The sequence below is a fragment of the Gallus gallus genome, chromosome 4 (genome assembly GCF_016699485.2).
Source record: "Gallus gallus isolate bGalGal1 chromosome 4, bGalGal1.mat.broiler.GRCg7b, whole genome shotgun sequence".
Lineage (NCBI taxonomy): Eukaryota > Metazoa > Chordata > Aves > Galliformes > Phasianidae > Gallus > Gallus gallus.
In genome coordinates this window covers 88,657,557-88,684,986 of record NC_052535.1, presented here as the reverse complement: position 1 = coordinate 88,684,986, position 27,430 = coordinate 88,657,557, and the positions used below count along the sequence as shown (strand labels likewise).

Below are 27,430 nucleotides of genomic sequence, written 5' to 3'. Positions count from 1 at the left end.
TGGCCCACGTTTCCAGTTGCTGGCCCAACAGATGTGCATCTCATGGCAGCATGTCTGCTTTCAGCTCAGAGCCTGGAGAGTGATACCAAAGTTGGCAATAGCACCATGCCATCCTCTTGCTGTCAGATGTATGTTGCTCTTCTGGAGTGTCTGTGTCTCTATATTTATAGAGGTGATGAAGGAATGTTTAGATGTGGAACTGAGGGACATGGCTTAGTGGGGAATATTGGTCATGGGTGGACGGTTGGACTGGTTGATCTTAGAGGTCTTTTCCAACCTTGGCGATTCTATGACTCTGTGAAATAAGGGTGGCTCTTGTAATGCTTCAGCAGACCTAAAATTCTAGTTTCTGGGGGAAGGAAGAGATATTAAAACTGAAGTGTTCTTTTTTTTTGTGGATGTTTTTAAGGATTCAGAGCTTGTAGGAACAATCTCAGATGCTTTCTTTTAAAGTATATGGTATTGCTTATAGCTGCAAGGTAGAAACTGAGAAGTTCTGCAAGTGGTTGCAGGTAATTCTTGTGCTCCACACCACTCCTATGGAAGCTAAGATGTTAAGACCTTTATGAGTGCCAGTTATGACTTTAACTTTTCTTTCTTGATTTAAAACTGTTTAGCGTTTTAAGCTTTTTTCTCACTTTAATAGCTGTTATTTACAAATTGTCTTGTTTCTTCCTTTTCTAGGATTCGACTGGCATTGTTGCTGCTCTCTTTGTAGACTTCAAAAGCTCCTTGCTTGCTCATCTACCCATTGAATTCCATACCCAAGACAACTTTTTGATGATTGCACTTTTTCCCAAAACCAAGATTTATAAAGCTTTTTATTCACAGGTAAAGTAAATAAAGGTTGGAAGCTTTTTTTTCCACCCACTCGAAACAATTATCCTTCCTGTTTGATAGGCAAGAGTTGAATATATTAACATCTGTCTTGAGTAATTACGTTTACAAAGAAAAAGGGATTTGTTTCTCACATTAGAAGAGCTGCTAAAGCTTGTCATTTGGTAAGTAGATGCAGAAAAGTTTAAGGTATGGGATTGTTTGTCAATTGTTTTTCACAAGCAAAACCTTTTCTTGCATATCTGTGCTCATTCATAGTTTGGAAGGGAGAAGAGGTGGTAAATACTGATGGAGCAACGGGTTAGGAAATAGATTGAAAACTTCTGTGAAAATGGATAGGATCAATGGAGGGTATTGGAAGGGGGCTGTGATTTCTAGAAACTGCTTGTTGTCTTTCATATAAAACCAAGGTGTAGCAGCCTACAACTGTAGGAGAGGCTTTTGCAGAGATCTTATTCGTTAGTGGCAGATAACAAGGGGAGGTAACCACAGACTGCAGCCTTTGAAGGTGCAAACTGAATATTAGGAGCATGGTCTTCAGCAGAGAAAACTGCAGCAATGGAATAGACAACCCAGAAAGCAAATCTCCACCTTTGAAGGTTTTGAAAACTTGGTTGGTCAAATCATTGGTTAAGCTGGCCTACCCTGCTTTCATCAGAAGGTTGGTCTGGAGACTTCCAGAGACTCTCTTCCAACCAAGAACCTGGGTTTTCTGCAAGAGCTTGTGGCAACTCCTTTGCAGATTTGAGGTGGCTTCAGGCTGCCCTGTAGTCCTTTCCAAGTGCTGGTTGCTCCTGGTCTTAGGAACTTGCACGTGTGAGAAACTTCAACTTATGTATGCATTTCTAGTGATTGTGCTGCTTGTTAGGGCTTAATGGTCACCATGTGCTTTCATTTTTGTCTTCTGAAGTTGGTGATTGCTCTAAGGCTTGTTTTCTAGTAGTTGCATTTTAAGTGTAGCACTGGTGTATAATTGGCTACAGCAATTGCATGTAGTGGCAGAGGTTCTATTCTGTTTTCTGTGGTTAAACACATTTGGATTGTGATCCTCAGGGAAGTTTTGCTAAAATCTTTAAGTATCCCATATGGCATTGTACTGTTTTGTGGGTAAATTGGCCTCATGCATTCGAATGCAGAGACTTTTAATAAACAAAACTAATAACAATAGCACTTTTGAGGAAGTGAGTCTGGAGATTTTAGGACTTCACAAGGATTTTAGCAGGCGGTCATAAGCCTGGACTGGAAAAGACCACCTAGATCAATGTATACAGTCCCCACTGGTAGCATTAATGACTCCATAAAATTTCTCCTCCTTTTATCTTAAGTGTTTGGATTTCTCCCACTGTTCCACTATGAGTGGCTGGGAATGTTTTGTTTGGTTTTGAATTTCTAACTGATTTTATTAGGTCTACTTTTAAACCTGTTTTTATTCAGTTTTCCCAGTGGGAATGCTTGAGCTATTCAGAGATTTCAGACCTATTCTTTCTGGCTTATTTGGCCTGATGAAATAAAACCAGATCCTTTTTAGTCTGCCATTATAAAAATATTCTCCTTTCCTCTAATCATTGTAATAGTTCTCTTTTGATTTGTTTTCTTGGCTGTAGCCATCCAAACTGTGTGCAGTATTGTAGAGAAGGGTATTTGTTTCTTGTACAGACACAATAAGAGTGCTCATCAGAGTTCAGAGTTGCCTATAGTTTGACTTTGCATTACTACTCCATGGAACAGGTTGCCCAAGGAGGTTGTGGATGCCCCATCCCTGGAGGCATTCAAGGCCAGGCTGGATGTGGCTCTGGGCAGCCTGGTCTGGTGGTTGGCGACCCTGCACATAGCAGGGGGGTTGAAACTAGATGGTCATTGTGGTCCTTTTCAACCCAGGCCATTCTGTGATTCTGTGATACTACCTAGAGTTAACAGATAGCAGTCCTTTTTTTTTTCTGAGAAACACCTTGGGATTCCCTTCTGGGACATGGTTAGTGGGCACAGTGGTGATGGGTTGGTGGTTGGACTTGGTGATCCCTGTGGTCTTTTCCAACTGTAATGATTCAGTTATTCCACTGGTAACCATTGATGCTCCAGCTAATTCTAGTAGTACTTGTCTCTTCATTCTTGCTTTCTTTCTTACCTGTCTCATATTTTTTCTTGTTCCATTGTTATTCATTAAACAGTTGTTTTTCTATAAAGCATTGCAGCACTCTGTGATGGTCGTCCAACTTAGTTTCCCCACAGTCCTGTTGATTCACTTCAGTTCATATCAGGTTCATTGCAGGTTGTGTCATGGAACCTTCTCTAAGCAACCAAGTCACAGTTCTTAGGATTTATCAGTTTCTCATCTGGCATCAAACTTTGCTCAAGTTCAAGTGGATGAAATCTATCTTTTGTCTAGGAGATGGTATCTCATGAATGAAGACTATTCATGAGACCAGCTCTTCCTCAGTACGTAAGCCATGTGAACCAGGTATTATATTTTGATAGTGTCTTCCTTCAGCTGTTTATTGCTTTTCTCCAACTTCTATTCTAAAACCACGTAAAAATGGAGTCATGTAGACACATTTGTTGCTCGACAGAACAGTAGCTGCAAGGATTCACTGAACTGCAGCTCATGGTTTTACTCTTCTGCAGTCATATGACACGATGCCTTGTTTAACAGACTTCCTTTAAATATGATCTAATTACTTCAAGCCCCCCTTGAAATAGGAAACAGCAGTTCCCCATCCCTTCAGATCTCAGTGCTTTCTATTCCTTGTGACTGCAGTGTTTGTTGCAAGTCTTCAAGCACGCAGTAGTGGAATCTGGTTGGAGGGTCCTGCAAAGCGACAGCAGTTTCACTCATATCTTCACTGTAATTGATAGTTGAGGTGGCTTTGCTTAGGCTTTGGGGTTTTCTTTGCGATTTTTTAATACTGTAGCAGCTTTCTTCCTCTCTTTTAAGTCACACAGAAGGGACACTTTTTGTAAACCAGTTTTCTTGGTTTCTTTTTACAAGTTTTCACCCAATCTGACCTGCATTTTCACTCTATCTCCAGTCCTTTGACTTCTAAAGACAACATTTTTATGTTTACCAGTCCTTCTTCCCATCCCTTGTAGGCATTTTCCTTGGTCTCATATACAGGTTTTTTGAAGCCATTATTTCTTTGGCTGCATTGCTCGTTCTACCGCAGCAATGCAGTCTTTTGTTAATATCAAAACTTGATTTTATGTTGATGTTTTTTATCTCAGTGTTCAGTGTGCTTAGGATGCTGATTGGTTAATGGCCAGCAGTCTTCTCCTTCACACTCTGCCCAAATTGTTTTGTCTCGCAGAAAATTATTGTGAAAAATGACAATGGCTGTTGCCTTTACTTAGGAAAAGAAGGGAAATACTGGATGCTTAAATGACTGCATGATTCATCTGAATCTGATTTCTAGTTTCAGAATGCCATTCATATTAATGTGACTTGGCTAGAGCAATAGGATGCCAGCCAAAATACTGTTCCCTAGAGAAATGAGGACTTAGAAAAACTGTTTTTTTTTTTCCACAACCTACTTAAATTTCTAGAAATACGATTGCTGCAGTCTTACCTAGCTGTAATTACAGCAGTAATTAAAGGTGATGTATATGAATTCAGTTTCTGCTGCGCTGCAGTTGGACTTTAAATGCTTTGCATTTCTAGTAGTTAGGCATGCCAGGACTGAGAGATACATGTGAAACTGGGCTGCTTCAATCAGGTTATTTCTTAAGCTAATTCCAGTCTAGCCAAAACTTTCAAATCTGATATATGGAGACTTACTCCATGTTTTGAATACTTTCAACAAAACCAGTATTGTGAAGGACAATCTTAATGGCTAGCTAAACTGAAGGTATCTTATAGGTGAATGAAAGCAAGTCTTAAAACAAATTTTGCAAACTAATGATCCTTACAAGTTGTCCTCCTCTATTACAGGTTTTCTCTTCGTGGCAAAACCAGACAAACTCAGGATTATCTTTAAGGGTTGTCCAGGAAGAATTCCTGTCTGTGGAACAAAAGCGACTGTAAGTTTGTGCTACGTACTCAGCTGTAATTACAGGTTAACCACATGCTGCCATCAGAAGAATGCTGACACTCACAGATTTTGATAATGATTCAAAAAGAAATTGCTGCATTCTTAATGCAACACTCTTTTTTTTTTTTCTTTGTGCTTGCTATTAGCCATCTGGTTTAAAGAAGAAAAACTTCTAGGCTTTTCTTTCAACTAACCAATTAATTCTGTGCTTTTTTTAGACATTCCAGCGTTCAGAAGCTGTTCAGTTCTTTGTCTTTTCCTTCTGGGGAAAGATGCAACGAGCTGAAAATATCTGCTGCCCTTCCAGAATTAGAGAGGTGAGAAATGATTTTTATTTCTAAGGGATTAGGTTCAAAAGGAACAGTGCAAAAATATTTTGGTACATGTAATGCTTGTCTAGAAATTGCTTATGTAGTAAGTCTGTCTTCCCACTTGATATTTTTACCCTGGGATGAATTATTTCCTCTCTGGGAAGCCTCTGTTTGACCTTTAGACAATTTTACTGGAGTCATTTCCCAGCTAGTTATACAAATGAAGTATTCTGCTCTTAACTGCAAGAACATTTCTTTTCTTTCCTGAAAGGTTCATGCAGCACTTTGCTGTCAGCAGTGTCAGTCGTGAGCCAGTAATGTCAGCACATCTTCCTATTTTATTGCAACAGTCAGAAACCATTCCTGACAGCAGAGCAGAAAGCGATAAGGTAAGCAAGCAGTACAACATTGCCTCCTATCCCTAGTACTGCTTACCACATAATTGCCCAGAGAGGTTGTGGATGCCCTGTCCATCCCTGGAGGTGTTCAAGGCCAGGTTGGATGGAGCTCTGGGCACCCTGGTCTAGCATTAAATGTGGAGGTTGGTGGCCCTTCATGTGGCGAGAGGTTGGAGCTTCATGATCCTTGAGGCCCCTTCCAACCCAAGCCATTCTATGGTACAGTGTCATTCATTGCAAAACTGATGTAAACCCTCTCTGCCTCCTTTCCAATACCACCAATTCATGCTCAGCTTGCTTCAAGTCTGTTCCTTAGAATAAATTGCCCTGTCCCGTTTCCCTGTTTACATGACTTATTTTTCTTTTTCATTTAAACGACCTTTTGGAAGTGCTGATGGCCCTTCAGCCTGATAAAATAGAGGCAGAAAATGAGGAGCAGATCTTCAACGGAACGTTTTTCTCTCGTGTCCAGAGAGTCAGCCCTGAAGCTGTAGTTTGTTTTTATGAATTGCTGAATAATTTAACGGAATTGTTCTCTGGAACATAAGTCCTTTAAATAGCATGGAGGTAGCACATGATATTTAACATTTGCTGATATTATCTGTGGAACATTCTGTTCTCTATAGGGGCAACAACAATTGTCAAACTTACAGGGTGCTTTAAATAGGATTTCAGTAAAAATTATTTCTTTGTAGCTTTCCAGCATTTGGAGTATGCTGTAAGCAAGAAAACTAAGGCAGCAGCAATATGGCCTTTCTCTTTGAATACTGCAATATGGTGGCAGCCTTATTTCCTAGGATCTAGTTCAGCCACCATACTGACATTTAATTTAAGTATTAAGTAATAAGCCCTTCCTAGTGTTATTTAGATCTGATTTTAAGGTTGATTTAAATGTCTTTGTGAATATTTAAAGGTTCTTTTAACATTCATACCAATTTCTATAAAACACTCAATCTCTTCTCTGTATTATATATACTCAATGCCTGTGAGCATCCAAAATAGGTAAGGATGCAAATAACCTACAGGTGACTGTCTTCAGCTATAATGTGCCTAGAATTTGGAAGAGGTAATTAATTTGTTAGTAATAGGAACCATTACCAATTTCCTTAGTCAACTTCAGCACAGCACAGAGTTGTTTTTAACCATGTTTCCAGAGCTCATTTGCTTGCCTCTGTATCTCATGGTTTAGAGCTCTGTATATGCTTTGGAGATGCACTCTGGCTCCTTCTCTCTTTCTCTGCTCTAATCCCTCTCTGAACACCTCAAAAAATGTACAGAATGGCAGCAGGGCTGTTTTATGCAGAAAAACTCTTGCCATGTTGGAGTTGTTACTGTGCAGACTCTTCCCAGTCCTCCTCAAAGCTGTACAGAGCTTTGCTTAAAGCTGTCATCAATTTTTCCTATGACACGTTCTGTTCAGTATCAGAAACCTGGAGTTTCTCTTTGTGTTTGACATTAAGACTGTTCAAAATACACCATCACCTCCTTGGAGCTGTTTTCTCAAATACTGTTGTATGTATTTAAATTTACCCTTTTCATCATAACCTGTTTGGTGTCTGCAGTGTTTTGTCTCACATTTGCATTGATAGTTATACTAGTATAGGTTTTAAGGTAAGTTTTTAATGTGGGTTTCAATGTATTGGTTTTGATAATACTCTTGTGTTGCATTTGATTATCCTTTCATTGTATTTAAGGTATTAAAAACAATGATAAAACATCTTTCTTAAATGATGTATTATCTGATTGAATGTGTAGGTGTTTTACAGTCATGTTGTTCACTGTCCTGCTGTTTGTGTGAGTTAATGCCACTTGATTTTTGTATTTTGAGTTGAGGTTTTATGGAGATAGAGCATTATGTGTATATGTTGCTGGCTCATTTCTGGTCTTTCAAGTTCTTCCCTTTCCTCCCCTGTGTTTCAGGTGGTTATCACCATCATAACAGGTCTTCCAGGATGTCGTTCCAGTGATCTATGTTCTTTTCTCATCACTTTTCACAAGGAGCATGGGAGGTTCGTATGGTTCTGGTTTTACTATCCAAAGCAATGGACTTGCATATCATCAAATAACTGCTCGATGTGAAGGAAATAGAATTACTATATTATTTCAGGTATCTCATTTAACTGCAATGCAAGGTAGATATCACAAAAGATTTTTGTTGATATTCCTTGTTACAAATATCAGAGGTGTCATTATAGACCTGATCTGTCTGGAACTGCCACTGATGCTGTAGACAGTTGAATCTTAGAAGGGCCAAATGAATCCTGTCTGAAGCATGGAAGTGGTCTTGTCACAACGTTAGGAGCTTCGATTTACTGACTTGTGTGGTAATGCATCATTTCTCTTGGAGAAAACACTGTATTAATGATCCTTTCAACAGCACTGTTTTTAAACTGCCCTTTTCATTCCGCTTGTGCAGCAGGGAGGTATATTCAGGACATTTACTGTATTGCAAAAAGACAAATCCACTGTAGGGATTTACCATTCTGTGTGTTGATATAGGTCTTTGATCTGGGAAACAAGAAATTCTTAGCCTTTTAAATCTTACAGCCAAGCACCGTAGAGAGTTGAATCCCTGTCAGGTTCTGGACTGTTGTATTGTGTCACTTTTAACTCACTGTCTTCCAATTAGCAAGCTGTTGTGGAATATCTTGGTGGTTGTATTTTTAGGGGAACGTGCAAGGTGAGTGTTGAATGTTCTGTAATGCCAAATTTCAGTTAGTTTTCCACACGCATGTCGTCATTACATCTTGCAGTGAAGTACTTTCATGTCCAGGGTGCTTATATCACATTAGTGTAAGTTTTGTTTACTGCATTATGAACAAAGATCAGAATTACTCATATGTGCATCATTTGTGTTTAACAAAAAAAACCAAAAAAAAAACAAAAAACAAACAAAAAAAAAACCAGAAACAAAAACACAACAGGGAGAAACCACAAACCCTTTTGGCACTGATTGAAGGAATGTGTTCATGCTGAAATGATAGAAAACTAAGTAAATTTCTCTTCTGCGTGTGTTATGAGGGATGTGGAGTTTTGAGGGTTGAAAGATTTATTTTTGGTTGGTTAAAACAAAAAGCAAACGGAAATATGATGTCATAGAAAGCTTCTTTTTGTTGTTTTCTGTTGTTTTAGGTGGTTAGTTTATCGACAGACCATGGATAGCCCTGAGTGTTTTAGTGCAGCCCACTTCCAGCGTTATCTCTCTGGTGTCCTGGAGGCTCAGCAAAAGCACAGCATCCGTCAGTCCACTTATGCCAGGAAGAGCAAGAGACTCTTAGTGGTCCTGCAAGGGTAAATGTTTGAACTTTGTTTGGTCTGTAGCGTAGAACAGGGGATTTTGTGTTCCCTTCATACTTCCAGGGCATTTTTAAACCACTTCCATCACTTGGAGGCATTCACATTTCTGTTCTAATGTGTGGTTCTCTGTTAATTCTGTTTAATGTACACGCTAAACTCAACTTTCCTGTTGCTTGTTAATTTTATTGCTTGCTGCCCCATGGCAGGAAAAAATACCCACAAATATACAATGTCTTCCTTCCTCTGCATGGGAGGAAGGACTGAATTTGGTCTGTATCCTCTGTTTAAGAGATGGACTTTTGGCTTGTTGTTAAATAGCACTCCACTGGAACTGATATCCCTCTGCCCCCCACCAGCAGCTCCCCAGACATTCTAGATGGAGAGGTGATGGTCCTTCCAAGATTGGTTCATGCTCACGTTCATCAGTATTGTCTTCATGTTTGTATTCTCACATCTCCTGCAGACCTGTAAGAGCTCTGGTTGCCCATGTTTAAAGCCATAGATTTAGGCAGGGACAGTAGAGCACAGACAACATGAGATTATGTTGCCAGCTGCACTCTAGAGCTGTAGGTGAATATCCTTGATTATGTCCCTCTATAGCATTATTGTAATGCATAGAGGGAGGGTTGGATATTGTAGTTTCTGTTGGTACACAAATGAATTATTGGCAACAGACCTATACTTTGCAACTAACAAAACAGTAAAATACACAATAAAGGTTTTACTTGTTGAAGAATGCAGAAAAGCACGTTAGTTAGCTTCATGTTGTACCTTTCATGTACCATTTTCTTTGTAAGGTTGCAAAAATATTGAAATTGTTTTGATGAAAAATGAGGGTGGAGCACCTCCCTGTTTCTTTCAGAGGAAGATCTATTGTGTTTAAGGCATTAGATGACTGAGAACGTTTTGGTAACTTCTAATTTGTGCAGCTTCAGAACAGAATTTCATTTCAAGAAGTGTGATGTGGTATGAAATAAAGACTATAATTATCTCTCTTAGCTTCGAACAGTGCCATCAACTTTTGAAAGATCAGTGAATGCTACACAATCATTAATGAACAAATTTATAGTTTTCAGGAGTAAATGGCCCATTCAGTTTGCAATGTTTTTTTCCTCAAAATAGAAACTTGAAAGCCTGAGCTGCTGTGTGTCTTGCTTTTTCTTTTTAACAGAGAATAAGTATGCTGCAGTAAGCATAAGAACCAATCCTTAATTTTTTCCCTCCGGTATTTACCATCTTTTTGTATTTTTTTTTCTTTCCATTTTGTAGAAAAAAGAATAGTTTGGGTTGGAAGGGATGTTAAATGTGCTATCATTCCAGATCCCTGCCGTGGGCAGGTTGCCACCCAGTAGATCAGGTTGCCACCCAGTAGATCAGGTTGCCACCCAGTAGATCAGGTTGCCACCCAGTAGATCAGGTTGCCACCCAGTAGATCAGGTTGCCACCCAGTAGATCAGGTTGCCCAGAGCCCCATCCAACATGGAAGTCCTTACTTTAATTCTTCAAGAGTTTTAGCTACAAAAAAAATACGACGTTTTCAATATTTTAGATGATGAGAGATAGGAAGGAGAGGTGATGCTGAAAGATTTTGCTCTGTTTCTCTGAAGCCATGTTTTGTTTTGTTTTCTTACAGATATACCGATGTTATTGATGTCGTACAGGCTCTACAAACTCATCCTGACCCAGATGTGAAGTCTTCTTTCATCATTGGGGCAGTTAATACTTGTGTAGAGCCACTGAGCTGCTATATAGAGCACAGGTATACTACATAATATTTTTAGTAGTCTGAGAATGGATTATTTATGAGTTTGAGATCACTGTTATAGTAACAAGCTGTATGATGGCTAAATGCCATAACTGTCTTAAATCCCTCAAAACTGTTAGGTGATTGGTCTTGGATGAACTTTCAGTGTTTGGTTTATAATGATGAAATTTGATTTGGACTAGATTTATAATTGTATACAATATTAATAGAAGTTTATTGTGTGGAAGGATAAATGAGGCTTTAGCATACTCCTCCAATAATGTTTTAATATGAATAATATTTTGTAAAATCTGGATAGTTGTCCTGCTTTGTTTTTTGTAATCTTTCTTATGAGTGTTGTGTAAGTGGGACACGCATCTCATTTGGGGTTATTGTTTATATCACTGTTTTGGAATGTTAAATGAAGATTTCCTATATTTAAAGCGTGGAACGTAAGGAAAGCAGTCACAAATGTAGTGAAAAAGAATGGCAAAGCACAGAGGCAAAAGCATTGCAAGTATTAAAAATCTGATATCCTGTGTTACCACAGAGGCAGGTTGGGAAGGAATCCATTACAAAGCCAAGTAGGTAACATTTTTAAACAGTGTGGTTCTTGAAACATGAACCATTAACTTCTGTGCTTTACACTAGCAAGGTAACGTGTTACTGGCTGCTTTTTTGGGTCTTCATAGCCAAGATTGTAAGTTATAGGAACGTAGTTCCTATAACTGTTGGTGAGTTGATGCTGGAGTGCTATTTAGACTTGTTCTTTCCCAAATTATAGTAGAGACCAATTCCTTCCATTGGTGTTTTGTAGTCATGGCACTGAGTGGTATTTATAGCAGCAGTAGCCTGCAACCCTTTGACTAACATTGTTTGTCTACTGAAGTGCAGTAGCAATTGAAGGAAGAGGCTTAGCCTATGCTGTAGACTATTTCTGTCTCACTTTGAAGTTTCTGCTGATAAGAGCTTACAAATGAGCCATGTACTGCCAATGACAAATCTTTCAGTTGGAAAGCTTTGGCAGTTTCACCATGAGTGACAAGGAGAATGATTTTTGATGTTTGACTTACAACTTTCACAGTCAAGAGGAGCAAAACCCCTTCCTGCCCCAGAAAGCTTATGACTCTGAAAATCCAACTCTTTCATCTGCTAGGGCATAGCTCTTTGCACTGTTGAAGAGCAAGCCAAGACAGGGGATAGGTAGCTAAATACAAACAGATAGGGTACTGTCTCCTGTTTACAGCTTTTCTCTGTAGGATAAAGTTAATAAAAAAATAATTGCCACTTGTCTGATGCAATAGCAGATGTGATATAGAATGGTCAGAAAGCATTATGTAATATCTTCTCAGAAAGATTCCCTTCTGTATTCAGAAGGCACAGTTCTTTAGGGCAAGCTGTTTTTGTTTTGTTTTGTTTTAAGCAGACTTCAGTATTACTTGAATTCCTCTCTGAGTTCCTAGAATACAGAATAGATTGCATGATGGCAACTTGCTATTCAGCAAGTTCTTTGGGAAGAGCTCTTCAAAATGCTAACCTAACTGGAACATCCCTATATATAGATATAGGAAAGAGAACATGACAGTGGGTTGAGTAGTGAGACTCCAGCTGTCAGTGTCCAAATGAATGGAAGCATTTGAATTGAAGGGACATGTAGAAGTAATACCAATTGCCTATATGTAAACTTTTGTTCTTATATTGCAGACTTCTTTTTCCCAAGTTCTTGGACCAGTGCTCACAAGGTATGTGTCATTACTCTTGACTGTAAGCTATACAGAACAAGTAGCTGAGCCAGTAGTGAGTAGTGTGGCCAGATAAATACACTGTAAATGCATACAGACAGAGGTCAGGATAAGCTCTTGTAGGTAAGAACCATCTGGGCAGAAGTGCAGTTTATCTCTATATAGGAGCATGGAGAAGATAGAATAACCTGTAGGTTGGTACATTCTAACTGTTCTCTCCTGGAGAATGGATTTCTGAAGACCATTAGTCCCGAAGAATGGATTTTCTGAAGACCATGAGTTGAACTGTTTCCTTGAAGCTGCTGTAACTCATGTGTTGCTCATCTAGCTGCCAAATGGATGGGGTTTGAAAGGAGAGCTCTGCTTCCTCATATATACCCATCTTTTCTATGGATAAGTATGAGGAAATGGAGGTCTCCTTCCATTCCACCTGTTTTAAAAAGCTAAAAATGAACTAGTTAGCTTGTTTCCCATATCCAGTTCTTCATACCGTATGGAGGATCCTTGCAGGTTTCTAACGTTACAGCAGACAAGCACACTTGGAAAAGAGCTGTTTCTTACCCTGTGTATTCAGTTTTATGTCCTGACTTTGAAATGAAATGTTTACTGTATCATTTTCCTTGTCAAATGCGGAACCTAGGGCAGCTGTTAGTGTCAGTGGGTTTCCTGACCTACCATCAAGTAGTTTCATTTGCAGTAGCAAAAGCAAATTCAGCAGTAGCACCTCCACAGGTCAAGTAATCTTTATTTTAAGCAGCCTGAAATCAGATAGACCAGGAACAGTGGGGATTTCAAGGCACATTCAACCACAGTTACCATGGCATGACTTTCTGATCATGTCTCAACTCCAGGACTGTACATTTTTGTTTTAAATACTGTTGTCAAAGCAAGATGCTGAACTCTCTTCTTGTGGCTGTTCAGACTCTGTACTGCTCTGATTTGCTGCCAGAATTATGCCACTTTTTATTTGTGTGTGTGAGGGGAGCCCCAAAAAAATGAAACCCAAAAGAACGAAGTCGTGAGCAGACTGGAAAGTATGTAGGTGCTATTACATAAATCAGTGCTTTGTTCTCATTTGTTAGTTTAGCAATTTAAAAATTAAAAGAAAAAAAAATGCTTAGAACAAGAATAGCTAATTTCCCCGTGAGCCCAATGCTGAAGAAAAAAAGTATTGAGACTTAGAAAAATGTTCCTTTGGCAGCAAATTATTTCTGCATGTTGCAAGGTTTTGTCATCTAGTTGGCAGATACAGAACGTGACATCAGATAGCCTGGAGGTCAGTTCATGCAGAACAAATCTTTGACTAAAAAGTTTTAGGGGGAAAACTGCTTTGAACTGAGATGTCTGGAAAGTTTGAGAGTGTAACAGAAATACAGAACTGGGCTCTGGGCAGCCTGGTCTGTACCAGGTCTGGAGGTTGGTGGCCCTGCCTGTTGGTGGCAGGAGGGTTGGAACCTGATGACCCTTGGAATCCATTTCAACCCAAGCCATTCTATGCTTCTATGATCACGTTTATAGTAGAATAAATATAAAGTGGCTTGGAATGAACAAAGCTTTTATTTCCACCACCCTTTCCAAAAAAATCAAGAGTTTTATAGCTTGTGGAAATGCAAACACTACAGATGTGTCACTGCAGAGCAATAACAAAGAGCTCTAAGGAAGAGGGAACGCAAGATCCAGCTTTATGCACAGCTCAGAGACTTGGCCACTGGCTCAACAGAAGCAATACTCAACAGGACCTTCACTGGGAGATGATTATCCTAATCTTTTGATCTTCTGCACCCCAGTAGTGTTAGTGTTACTGCAGCACCTATGGGCTGAGGCAGCATTGCACTGGGCATTGTACAAGTATAAAGAAAAGATGCACATGGGTACAGGCAACAGATACAGAGATAGTGGTGACAATTCAAATAGAAAAGGTCAAAATGATCAGTTTTAAAGCTGTGTGGGCTGCTTCAAACAGCTATTTTTTGTCTGGGTTGCACCACCTGTCCGTCAACGCAACGTTGTTGACTGTTGGCAGCTGACACAGGGCTCCTCCAGGATATATCCATAGGTGTGTGCAGCTGAAGCCTGCAAGTTCCACAGATATTGTTTCCTGCAAGGCTACATGGGAGCTTACAACAGGAATAACAGCTAGCACTTCAGAGCTGTCCCCTTGAGAGACAAGTGATGGAAGTAGGGAGTGGCGGAGAAGAGGATGTGTGAGAAGGATGGGACAAGATTTCTCCAGTGTTTGGATTTGCTGGATATTTTATTCCTTGAATCTTCTGCACTTCAAGATCTGCCAGCTTAGATGCTAACGATTACCTTTTCTCTCCAAGGCAGAGCTATTCTAATTGTAAAGTATTCTCCATAGCATTTATGACACAGCCTATTTATTGTCCCAACCTCACAGAAAGTGTAACTAGCATTTTAATTAAGCTTTGCTTTTAAATCAGTATCAATTTTGAGGATGCTAAAAGGGGAAAAAAAAAAAAACCAAAACACACTGCATTTAGCACACCCCCAGTGTGGTGGTGGTTGATTAGCTGATTCATAATTTTCATCTTAATTGCATGATCTATGTAGTAATTTCAAGCATTTATGTGACTTAAATTTCTAAGCATGCTTGCTGTTCGTTTCCCTCGTCTCTCTCAAGGGAACTGTGTAGTGCAGAAGATTATAGATGTTTCTGAAATTGGAGTGGAAAATTCTATGGAGGATTAAGAAATAAAAATACTAATGGTGGCAATTGGCATGTGTAATTAAAATCTTAGCTTGGAAAGGTCAGTGATGCAAGTAACAGTTAATGGGAGCATATGGCATAATGGTAACCTAGAATGGTTGGCATAGAAATCCATAAAACCATGGAGACATGGAAGAGCTTGAACTGGAAGGGGCCCACAAGGATTATTGAGTCCAACTCCAGATTTCTGTGTAAGGAAACCACTGCCAGGATAAGTGTACTCTGAAGACTTCCGTAACTTCTATAGACTATTCTATAGGAATAACTTCAGGCAGCAGATGACGATGTGAACTTCATTACGTGTTCTACTTTGACGGTGATGAGGTGGAATGTGTCCTGGTTCAAACATTCATGGCTAGTTGAAGAGTTTACTGGGCTGTCTCATTCTATGCCTGCACTTACAGGGAGGTGTTTGATTCAAGATGCACACACACATTTTTGAGCAAAGGAACGGCATTTCTTCTACATTTTGGACAATATTGACATCCTAGGGATTCCTGAAAAGCTGGTGCTCCTCTTTGCTGGAGAAATTTGCTGGCCTGAAATTCATTCTGGTGTAACACCGCCTCAATAGAATTGTAGAGATTTAGATTAGGCAGACTAAACTAGACAGACTAGAACACTGAAATTAGTTGAATTATACATCCTATGTATCGTTGAGCATTTCATTGTCCTATCTCTAGTTAAGTGGGAGAAGAGGCCAACCCCTGGTGTTTGGTAGGCTCATTTTTTAAGAGTTATTGTCTTGTAAGACTTTTTTTTTCACTGAAACACAAGAACCCACAGATTATAACAGCTCTTCTTTGAGTCATTGCAGTGACTGGAGAGGATCCTCTCCTTCAGGAGGTGCCATCCTCTCATGGCTGCGGGTTGTGTTAAATGGACTTCTGAGCTGGCTGCCCTCTGTGCTGCTGCAAAGTAGTTAATAATTATGTGTGTGGTGGTTGTTCACTGTTCCAGCGTGAAGTTGGTTGGGCTTCTGGGTTTCTTTGGGCAGGCAAGAGATAGATGTTTTCTTGCTTGTGGGTTTGCTTGTTTTCCTTAGTAACTTTCGTGCGGTAAGGTAGAGGGAAAATAAGAGAGAAATGGCTGCTAAATCTCTTAATCATTTGTTAATCACTGCTGTGCACCTGACTCTTGTGTACTGTCTTCTGATTTCCTTACACAGGACTGGTGAGTAATGTGATATTCACAAGTCACGCTACAGAGCAGAGGCATCCGCTCCTTATGCAACTGCAGAGCCTCATCCGAGCAGCAAATCCTGCTGTTTCATTCATCCTGGCAGAAAATGGAGTTGTAACAAGGTAATGTTAATCACCATGCACTGTTTGTCACTCTTGGCAGATGGTACACATGCCTTTAGAAGCTTGTATTCTCTTGTTTTACTCTAGTAACTTACACAGATGCCTATTTCTCTTAATTGCTTCTAATGTAAAAGGCACCTTCCCCTCCATTTATGGTTGTATAAATATAGAGATTAGGAAACGTATGTTTTTGCTTGTAGAGTGTGATTTATCTCACTGTCACACCAGTGGGGAGATGTTCTAATTTACTGTGGCTAACACATTCTGTTTTATTTAAGCAGAATGCAGATAGTGTCCGTTTTATTGAGGTCATAAATTAAAAATGTTCATCTTTATCCCTCTGTAGGAATGAAGATATTGAATTAATTCTCTCAGAAAGCAGTTTCTCAAATCCTCAGAAGATTAGAGCTCGATATTTAATGTATCCTGGCTGGCAAGTATCTAGACTGAGAAATATTAAAACTATTTTTCTAATTAACTTGAAGATTAAAAAGTCCCTCTAACTTAATTTATACTCTTTTTAAGACTACTCATTTGGAACAGAAAATAGCTTTGTAAATCATTTTTGAAAGAGAGCTGATGAGTATTCGTAGCAGATGCACAACTGCTGTCCTTTTAAGGGGAACAGGATCCTTTCTGGACATCATTTACATCAATGGCAGGATTACTGTTGCTTTTAAGAAGAATAGAAAAGAACCCTCTGGGAATAAGCTGGGAAGGCTTGGGATGGGTGAGGCCAATAATGATGAGAGTAATTTCATTCTGACAGCTATTCAGCCTTACTGGAATGAACTTGCTATTAGCAGAACAATAATTCATTAAAAAAAAAAAAAAGCTGCAACTTTATTGACAGTCTTGGCAAAGGCTCGAGGGCTCAATAATAAGTGGTATCAAGCTTTGCTTTTAATTCATAGTGATAGTTTTCATTATTTGGGTGCTTTGCACATCTTGTTGTAGTTATCTGTGCTACACCTATTTGGCAGGAAATGTAAACTTGTCAGCTGTTATAACTCCTGGCTGACTGTTTTCTAGTTATGTTGATAGTTTTGGAAGTATGATTTATGTACCTTGCCTTGCCAGTCCTTTATACACGTGTCTATTCTTTGTTCATAATTCTTAGGCAAAATCTGGAATGAGTAAGGTTCCTAAAGTGAATTGGCACCAGTCTGGGTATGTCCAAATTGCATGGTGCCCAAAGAAGAGGGAGACAACAGTTAATGTATTTGATAGCATGCAAGAACAGTAGTAAGTAGATAGCGTGTCAGGGGAAAAAACTAGCAGCAGAAGAACATCAAAATGATTCCTAAGCTCTTTGAACTATCTCAGGCTTAATATTACCCTTTCATAGAATCATAGAACCCTTAGAGTTGGAAAGGACCTCTGACGGCCATCAGTCCAACTCCCCTGCAATGAACAGGGACAGCACAGCTGGATCAAGTTGCCCAGGGCCTGATCCAGCCTGGCCTTGTAAGTCTCCAGGGATGGGGCATCAACCACGTCTCTGGCCAACCTGTGCCAGTGCCTTTCATGGGTTTCTTCTTAAGAAAAAAAAGCCTAGTGTTTTTCTTGCAATGAGGAAAAGACACCTGTAGTGAAATAATGAACGTTCTTTTTAAGAGATCTGCTAGGTGAAAAGCACAAATGTGTGTGTTTTCATTCTTGAAGGTGTATCTGTTTCTTTTGTCTCAAGGTATGAAGGTAAATACGGAGCTGGGTCTGTCTTTCCTCCAATGGTCCAGATCTGTGTGTGGTTTAGCCGTCCTCTAGAAAAAACACGATTTGTGACCAAATGTAAAGGTACAAATGAACTTTGACCGACTTGATTTAAATCCAAGTTTAAAAGGCTGAGGAATAGAAGGAAAGGAAGACACTGACATAGCACTGTCCTTTAATTACTGCTGAAACAAACTTTTAATTGAATATGCAGCTTTCCTTCCTTGAAGGTACAGTGAATGACCTTTAGCATCTGCCCTGGAAAACTGGCCCATGATTTTGTTCAGATAAAGATGTAATTTCTAAAGGCTGAGACAGTTATCTTCATGTGTTTTGCTTTTTACTTTAAATTCACATTCATTTATTAGTATGAAAATGCAGTTTGTAAGAGAAAGAGAGGATCAATTTCTACTATTTGTGCCCAACAATTACTTGTAGTTACTAGAAAATAGGCTCAGCTGCATGTTAGGCTCCTAGACCAGATGTATAACCATGCCCTTCCTTCTTTCCATAGCAAAACAGTGTTAAGGAGCACCACTTTACTTTCCACACGCACTGTAAGCGTTCACTGTGCTGAACACATTATTTCCCACCTACCCCATAGAGGAGAGTTGAACGTGTAGAAATGTTCTGTAGTGGGAGCTCTGGGGGACACTGCAGCTTTTCCCCCTGAAGCATTAGGATGTGGATTAGAGACCTGTAGCATAGGACTGATGAGAAGCTGCACCAAGGAGAAGTGCAGTGAGATAACGTCTTTGTCCTCCATTTCTAACAGCAATTAAGTCACTGCTCAAGCCGAGTCCCTTTTCTGGAAACATATATCACATCATGGGCAAAGTTAAGTTTTCAGGTAAGAGCAAGATATTACTTCTGCAGTGTCTTAAGATTGCATTGCGTGTGGTTGTATTTGGAAACACACCAATGTGTTGGCGTTAAATTAGACGAGCAAGTTATCGAGGCACCTTTTTCTTCTGTCTTCTCCTCGTTAGATTCTGACAAAGTGATTGAGGTTTGTCACAACACATCCTCCAACTCGCTAAGCCTTGTGCCTGTTCAGGAGGGGCCAACTCCTCCTGATTCAAGAAATGATAGCAGAGATTGCAGCGGTCAACAGGAGTACTTCCTTGTGTTCATTGGCTGCTCCCTTAAGGAAGAGGATATAAAAGACTGGCTCAGAGAAACTGCAAAACAGGTTCGTGGGCATGTTTACTTCTGTTCAGCATGATCTGTTTGGTATTTCTAAACAATGACAGGTGAAATCCGAGTGCCTTGATGAAACCTTTTTGTTAATCTCCTTTCTCTTCTGCCAAGGTATTAGCATTCCAGAGTGCAAATTGTATTTCAAACAGAGGACTAACAGTTTGCAAGTGCGTGTTGTTTTAATAACTGCTATAGCATATTCATGGGTTGATCTGCTTTTGAACACTTGAGTAAATGGAGTATGTCCAGAATAAACACGAGATGATTAAGCTGAGATGTGATTGCCCAAAGCTAAAATGTAGTATGAAATAAATCGTGGAGTAGCTGAACTATGCTGAAAACATGTTTTGATTCCCTAAATTAAATCTCCTTGAAAGTAACACACTGAAACAGAGGGTCTAGCTCTTTCATTTGTTCTTACTATATTTGTCAAGTGTACAGCTATACAAGATTGCATGTGTTCCTGCATGGTTAGTGTACGTATACAACACAGGCAGGGAGTATGCACATAAGAAGGCACATTTGCAGCAGTGGTGTCTTTCTGATTTCTCAGACACTGGCACAGCCTGACCAGGAGTCTGAGATGAGTAGTTTTTTCCTACCCAGCCAAGTAATACCAGCAGTTTTGTCAGACTGAAGGTGAAGGTCTTGGGAAATGAGTCTGAAAGCTTTGGTTCGGAAATACACCTGAACAGAAACTGTTGAACCATACAAATTGTGTATTTTAGTACTTCAGCTGGATCCTGAATCTGTAGTTCCAGCTCTGCCCTTTTATGATGCCATTTTGGAACGTCTTAATTAAAGATGCTCATAATTACTTTTTTTAATGGGTTAGGATTTGCATAGTATCTCAAGAACATTGTGTGGGAAGGGAAATAAGGTTCCTGCAGGTTACTTCAAGGAAGTATACGTTTTCTTTAATGGTATCTCACACTCTGCATATATCACACTGGTAATATACGGAGACAGATACTTTTTTTTTCATGTAAGAGAGCACTCTCTAAAATACTATTTCAGTCTTCTAAAAGCTTGGAACTTGAGATGAATTGCATATCTCAAGCGTGAATTGGTTTATCTGCATTTTCAAGGAAGTACTTTGCTGTTTGTTTTGCTAATGTGAGTGAACTGTAAAGTCACGTTGTCGTACAGAAGGTATATAACTGAGGTCTAATTCTTTATACAGAAACCTCAGAGGAAAGCCCTGAAAACCAGAGGAATGCTAACCCTTCAGGAAATAAAAAACATTCATGTAAGTAGAAGCAATTAATAGCAAATCCTTCTGGATGATTTTCTCAAGTATCCATTTATACGATAGAGCACCTCCCATGTCTGCCGTAACAAGTGTGCTGAACACTAAATTATAGCATTTACTGTCTCTTTATATACTCAAAACATAGATGAGGCTGTCCAGGAGGGATTTGAGATATAAATCTCGGTGTTGTGGAGGCATTTATCTCAGTAAGCCCTGGAAAGTGGGGGAGAGTGTGGGATGTAATGGTCTGCTTTACCCATCTTTTCTTCCTGTGCTGTATTGTGCAGATTATCACTTCCAAATTAGGATCCCAAATGGCTTATCCTGCCCTTATCAACTAACTTTGGGATGTAAGTGCCATCTCTGGAGTTGGAGTACAAAAAGTTTGGCATGGCTGTGATAAGTGTTGCTGTACCGAATTCCCTTAGTCTGTGTAAATATCATTTGTCATGCTGTCTTTTCAGAGTGCTCCTTTATATCCAGGTGCTGTAACTTCTTGCCTGGCTGCTAAAAAAGGGGAATTTTTCCTCTCTGTTTTAAGCTTATTAGGTCTGTATCTAATCAATTTTCACATAAAAGTGCTTAATATGTGGTATATTCTTTCTTAATTTAGGTGAAACGCCACTTGGATCCACTTCCAGCTGGTTATTTTTACAATGGGACTCAATTTGTGAACTTTTTTGGTGACAAAATGGATTACCATCCATGTATCCTTTAAAATGCATTTTTTGGTGAAGGATTAGGTAGGAAGGCTGCAGGCTGTGCAGATCCGACTTGTAGGCTGCCAAAGCAGATGATGCTCTGGAGAGCCAGTCTGTTTACAGGTACTTGCCATTTAGAGCTTCCTATTAAAACACTTTTTTGGAGCTGTGATCTGGGAGGCAAAGTAGAACCAACAAAACAATCCCCTAAAGTGCTACATGTGATCATGTGCAATGGATCATTTGTGGACACCAGCTTGTCAAAGGAATGTTTCTCAAACCAGTTAGTTGTGCAGTGGTGTTTAATTCTTGGTTACGACTGATAACGTTTCCAAATGGATATAATGAACTGAAGTAAAAGTGATCAGGTTGGTTTGTTTTGCTGTGGTATCATTCTTGCTGTTGCCTGTGTCTTTGTGGTGAAGCTGAAGTTCAAATCATAGAACTATAGAATGGCCTGGGTTGAAAAGGACCACAATGATCATCCAATTTCAACCCCCTGCTGTGTGCAGGGTCGCCAACCACCAGACCAGGCTGCCCAGAGCCACATCCAGCCTGGCCTTGAATGCCTGCAGGGATGGGACATCCACAACCTCCTTGGGCAACCTGTTCCAGTGCTTCACCACCCTCGTGTGAAAAAATTCCTCCTGATATCTAACCTAAACCTCCCCTATCTCAGTTTAAAACCATTCCCCCTTGTAAACAGCCTTTCCCCCTCCTGTGTATATGCTACCTTTAAGTACTGGAAGGCCACAGCGAGGTCTCCCCGGAGCCTTCTCTGGATGCAAAGCAGAAATATGACCAATGTGCAGAGATGCATTTTTTTTTCACTTTTTAAACTCACTTAAGCAGTAAAATCTTATTTTAAAAGTACTTCAGCTTAGCAAGCAGTATGGTGTACTTATCTAATTGTGATAGATGTTTGTTTGCAAATGCTCTGTCCTTACTGGTATTGTTTAATATCAGTTACAAAAAGAGCTAGAGCCAAAGCAGAGTCCTCTGGTTTTCTTTTCAGAACCATATTGATTTTATTATTTTGTTTGTTTGTTTAAACCTGACTGTATTCTTGTCTCTGGCAAGAAACTCCATAGTAATACTCATCTTCCAGTGTATTTCTATTCTTGTTTCTCTGCATCTCTATTGTTTTTTGCCTTTGTTTTATCACTGAAATTTCAGTCTTACATTGGTCTTATATTCCCAATTGACTTCTCACTTCAACTTAGGTAAACCTTGCAAAAACATGTCTGGGATAGGAGCAGATATGTTCATGTTCCTAGGGGACAAGGTTACATCTTTATATCAGCAGACTTTTGGCTGCTGGGTAAGCTTCTAGCTATGTAACACTGGCAGAAAATGAAGTAACAGTGAACTTCAGCTCCACTCTTCACTCAGTCAGTACACCACCAGGATCCTGGTGTTGGGAAGGAGATGATGTTTGTGCAGGCACTTCTGGCAGGTCTGTGTTGGGCTGATTTTATTGACTTTCACCTACTTAAAGTAGCTGTCAACACTTGCAAACCTGTTGTAGTTCTGCTGTCATGTTTTCTTTCTCATGGGAAGCTCCTTTATTCCCCAGTAATGAAGAGTAGCTGTGGTTGGATCTGACTGTACGGCTGCTGGAAAGTATTGCATTTAATTTATTTTTCAGTCGGTGTCCCTAAACTGGCAGATCCTTCCAACCTGTTTGTTCTTTTGTAACCAACCCTGTTTGCACAAATGTTTTTATTTTCCTTAGCTTTTCAAAATCAGTGATGGACCAATTCATGAATGATTATTTGGAAGAAGCCAACAGGGAAATAGAGAAGTACAACAGAGAGCTAGAAGAGCAAGAGTATCATGATCTGTTTGAGCAGAAGACCTAAGCATGTGTATTCCATTGACTTCTAGACCACTTCTTGTCAGTAACCAAAAATGCTGTTGTCCTTGCTGGTTAACTAGAAAATTAAGTGAAATATAAGTTTTCTGCACTCCTTTTGAAACTAAGATCATTCCTGTAAGGTTGGCATTTTTACTGTGGTAACTGCTTAGCTGTTTGTACTGTCAGGTTTGCTTCCACTTCACCTTAATTCCAGACTGTAAAAAAGCATCCCCTGGAATCTCTGGCTAGTAGTGGAAATGTCTTGAAAAGAAGAAAAAAAGGAAAGCTGTATTTCCTAGCAGGTCAGAATGTAAGTATGGAATTGGTCCAACGTGCAGAGAATCGAACTGCTTTATAATCTCTTGGATGTCCCTTGAACCATATTGCCCATGAGCACTGAAGAGCAGTGGTATACTTCAGTATGTGGGATTGGGGGATGTTCCCAAAGCGAGAAATGGGGGAACGTTTCAAAAGCTCTGAAGAGTACCCAATCCTGCTGCTGTAAGGGTGTTCCTAAAGCGAGAAATGGGGGAACACGCAAACCTCTGCTCTGCTTCCAAAGGGGACAATGTGTCTTACAAAACCCTCTGCATGGTCTGAATCTGCAGTCAAAATTTTGACTATTTAAAGAAAAGGTGTTTATGCGCTTCAAGGTGAAAGGAGAGACAGGTGGAGATACCTCTTCCTTTCCAGTGCTGTTCTAGCAATTGATGTCGTGTTTTCTAGAATGTACAACTTGCTGTTGCTTAAATGATTCCTACTTGAGTAGTAAAGACTAAGCAGAGCAAGCAAAGGAGGAGAGCATGAAAAGCCAGGATTCTTTAGCTAAAGAATTGCTCTTCTTGTTTCCAAAGGTAAAAAATATCAAAGGACATACTTGAAGTAGGAAAGAATTTGGGAAGCTTTGTACCGTAACACTGAACTGATGCACCCAGACCTTTACAGTTACCAAAGGGTATTGTAATGGGAAGCTGGGTAGCATGTCCTTTTAACTTAATTTGGTACAACTTGAAGCGAGGCCTCGTAGCTCACTGACTGAAGGAATATCAGTATGTGGTACCCTAGCAGCTACTTGAACATCGTTAATCTGCTTATTCAATAAGCTTCAACATCGTAGCTTGCTGTACGGTCAGCATTTAGTCAAGTGAGAACAGTCCAAGGATTTGATTTTTTTTTTTGTATTTCACAGCCTTAGAAATAGTTCTGAGTTTGGTCAGATGTATATAATACGGTAAGAAATTGAATGATTTCTTATATGAAATACCTACACATAACCCAGCCTCTTTCCATGGCAGAAAAATGAGATGTATCTCTCGCCATTAAAACCTATGACTGCGTATGGCCCCATGCTTAAGAAATGTATTTTTTACCTTTGGAATCTGACATGGCCAAAACTTCAAGAAGCCTATCAGAACCTGAAACATTTCATAGGTGAGGTTTCAGTGTGAGTTGCTACTAGCTGGCTCCATGCCTGCCCCGTGGTGGTCCCATGGTGCAGGTGTGGAATTCCAGGTGCTGCAGACTGGGATATAGATGTTGGTAAGGTTTCGTTCTAGCTTTCCTCCTAGATTTAAGAAGTCGTCTGAACGTAAGAATTCTTTTTCTTTGCACACCACGAGGCTTTATAAACGACTTGTATCCTGTTAAGGCCGGTAAAAGCCAGCTATAGTTGCGTATGTAGGCTTTCTGGGTAACCCCATTACAGGTATAGAGCATCGTGATAAGGCTCGTGAGTTTATCTATGCATGGCTATGATTTAGTCTTAATATACTGTAGTGCCTGGTAGAGAAATGTAGCTAGCAGTGGGTGTAGGGGGCCAGCAGGTGTTTACAGACTAAGTGCAGTTGGCAGCACAAAGCGATGTATCAGACCAGGGTTATGAGGGAACAGAATTCTGGGGCTAAAACTGCAATAAAAGGGGCATTAGGAAAATCCGTAAGGTAGGATTCTTTGCCAGCCAACTTAGCGTAAACCCCGCGTGCTCCTTTTCAGTACCAGTTATCTAATCTGCAAAGCCATATATCTAGGATAGCGCAATGACGACGCGACGTCAGAAGAGACAGCGGTGGCTGAACAGCTGTAAGTCAGTAACCGTGTAGGTTTAAGTGCAATTGATTGAACCATAGATGAAGATGCTGTAGCTTGCTTTGCTCTGCTGAACTCTTTTTAAGAGCCCCAGTTTGTGCAGCGCTTGAACATGTGTGTTTGTGGGGCTGATGGGCCTGGAGCTCCCCATCACAAACGCAGTGCCCCATGAACTGAGATGAAACACGTGTGCAACGTGTGCACATTGAGGTGTTCTTCAAAAACCAGCTCAGAAGAGCTCAGAACAAAGGCCTAGTATACAGATATACCGTACTGCATGCTATGTGAGGATAGCTGTGTATTAGGAAGACCTTTCACCATACTGGTACTATTTCAACGATGAGATTTTGGTATTGAAATGATTTGATTACCTCAATTTTTCTTTTTCTTTTAGCTTTTAACTGTGACTTCAAAACTGAAAAATTACCCAAACAGTGAAACTGTGACAGAGGTATCCTTGAAACAGAGCAGTGCCTTGCAGACGATGCCATTTATGCCCAAAGCATAAAATAAATGGACATCATGGGTTGCATTGCTTGCAACCCCTTTGTGTTTTTTTTTAAAGGAAAAACAGTTTTGGTGAAAGGACTTAAAATTAACCTAGTGAAGAATATTAGCACAAATACTGTTTAAAAAGGAAGCTCTTTGAGGACTCAAAGGTGTAAACGCCTGATGCTGCTGCTAGCAGTTGCTGATTATTTGGGGTTATTTGTAACAGTCAGCAGCACTTTTCTTTCTTGTTTTGTTTTTTAGAAAAGCGTAACTTTTGTACTCTGATCAGAGATGTTTATAAGCTGGAAATGTGGTTTCCTCACTCTTTTGGAGTTGGGGTAAGGATGGGGTTACTCCTAAGGATCTAGTTTTGAAAACTTTTTTGCTACTGTAAAACTGAACTAAAATACGAGAAGCACCGTTTCTAAACCACAAATGTTTGGATACAGAAAAAGTGCCATTACGCTGTTCCGTTATCTTTTACTGTATTTGGGGGTGGAAAAAAAACCCCAATATGGTAACAGTAACTTTGTGTCCAGGCATTTCTGAGATGGGAAAGAAATGCTGAGAGTCCTCAAGGGGTTTACATGCTTTGCTGACCTTCATGTTAGCAGCTCGTGGTGGTGATGTTGTTTGTTTTTCTTCCCCTTCACGGAGAATGAGTGTGATCAGAAGTTACTGAAGTTATAGGGAGAAAAAAATGTGACCAACTTAGGAGAGGAACGTCTGCAACGTGGGCAGAGTGTTTGATATGCAGCCATGCAGTTTGGCATCAGCCTGATGTTATGCCTTGCAATTCACGAGGCTGATTGCAGGGAGGACTTAAGTTGCATGTAGAAGTTCCCTACTAAGTTGCTTTTTTTTTTTTAATTATTGTTTTTTAATTAAAATTCTTCAGAATTTGCACAGATTTAAGCTCTGGAATACGTTGGTATTCTTAAAAGGGAAAAATTGCAACTAGTATAGTGAATTGTGAACTGTGAGTCGTTAGAACTACATTGCTGATCTAATTTTAGATTGTTTTAAAACGTACCTCAGAAAGCTAGTGAGAAATTGCTTCGTTTTTTACACGAGTCCGGCGCTGATGTAACACTTCTCACTTTACAACGTGCCAAAATTCACTTTTATACTAGTTCTCAATGCTTTAATATTTGCAACGTTAAGTTAAAAACTTGTATTTTCAAACACTACTGTAACTTCAGTTAAACTGAATGGTGTGAGTGAAGCTTTCTTTTTTTTTTTTTGCCTATCGTATTTATTACACAACTTGATTTGGTAAATATGAAATTAGCTTTCCATTTATTTTTGTATTGTTTTACGTGTTTATACCTGCAGTTTGTGTGACTTTTACACCTGTAACTCAGATGTGATGGAAAGAACCAATAAACAGTATCCATCTGCTGGCTGGTTGGCTCCTTCAATTACACTCTGTTTCCTCAGCTTGGATTTCTGATGGTTGAAGTTTCCTTTGAAAATGTATTACTTTTCTAAGCTGGTGGAGTTGAGAGGAATGTAGAAGGTTGGAAAGGTGACTGGTTCATATTCAACAAAAATCTGAAGATTTAACAAAATTGTTTTGTTTTGTTTTAAGCGGCTCTTTTAGACCTTCTTACATGGGCTTCTAATGGGGTAAAAAATGAAGGAGAGTTGGAGGAGGAGGGATGTTAATTGGCTTCACGCTTGCTGTCTCAGTCCTTCAACCAACTCTGCTTAACCGTAAGTTGATAGTTGCACATACCCAAATGC

At 39.7% G+C, this 27,430-nt stretch overlaps 1 protein-coding gene across 4 annotated transcripts in view; it reads left to right on the top strand.

Annotated features, from left to right (window-relative positions):
- The window catches only part of DNAAF9 (dynein axonemal assembly factor 9), a 65,486-nt gene extending 38,402 nt beyond the window's left edge, over nucleotides 1–27,084 (top strand). For all 4 annotated transcript variants that reach the window (XM_420883.8, XM_046941162.1, XM_046941163.1 and 1 more), the window contains 16 exons: nucleotides 685–831; nucleotides 4,760–4,848; nucleotides 5,078–5,176; nucleotides 5,442–5,559; nucleotides 7,489–7,577; nucleotides 8,701–8,859; nucleotides 10,499–10,624; nucleotides 12,314–12,351; nucleotides 16,248–16,383; nucleotides 16,730–16,816; nucleotides 18,074–18,180; nucleotides 18,872–18,946; nucleotides 19,086–19,288; nucleotides 20,480–20,545; nucleotides 21,162–21,255; nucleotides 22,999–27,084. In XM_420883.8, coding sequence (XP_420883.5) covers nucleotides 685–831; nucleotides 4,760–4,848; nucleotides 5,078–5,176; nucleotides 5,442–5,559; nucleotides 7,489–7,577; nucleotides 8,701–8,859; nucleotides 10,499–10,624; nucleotides 12,314–12,351; nucleotides 16,248–16,383; nucleotides 16,730–16,816; nucleotides 18,074–18,180; nucleotides 18,872–18,946; nucleotides 19,086–19,288; nucleotides 20,480–20,545; nucleotides 21,162–21,255; nucleotides 22,999–23,111 — 1,746 coding nt within the window. In that variant the 3' untranslated portion in view covers nucleotides 23,112–27,084. The remainder of the gene's footprint in view (nucleotides 1–684; nucleotides 832–4,759; nucleotides 4,849–5,077; nucleotides 5,177–5,441; nucleotides 5,560–7,488; nucleotides 7,578–8,700; nucleotides 8,860–10,498; nucleotides 10,625–12,313; nucleotides 12,352–16,247; nucleotides 16,384–16,729; nucleotides 16,817–18,073; nucleotides 18,181–18,871; nucleotides 18,947–19,085; nucleotides 19,289–20,479; nucleotides 20,546–21,161; nucleotides 21,256–22,998) is intronic.
- The last annotated feature ends 346 nt before the right edge of the window (nucleotides 27,085–27,430 follow it).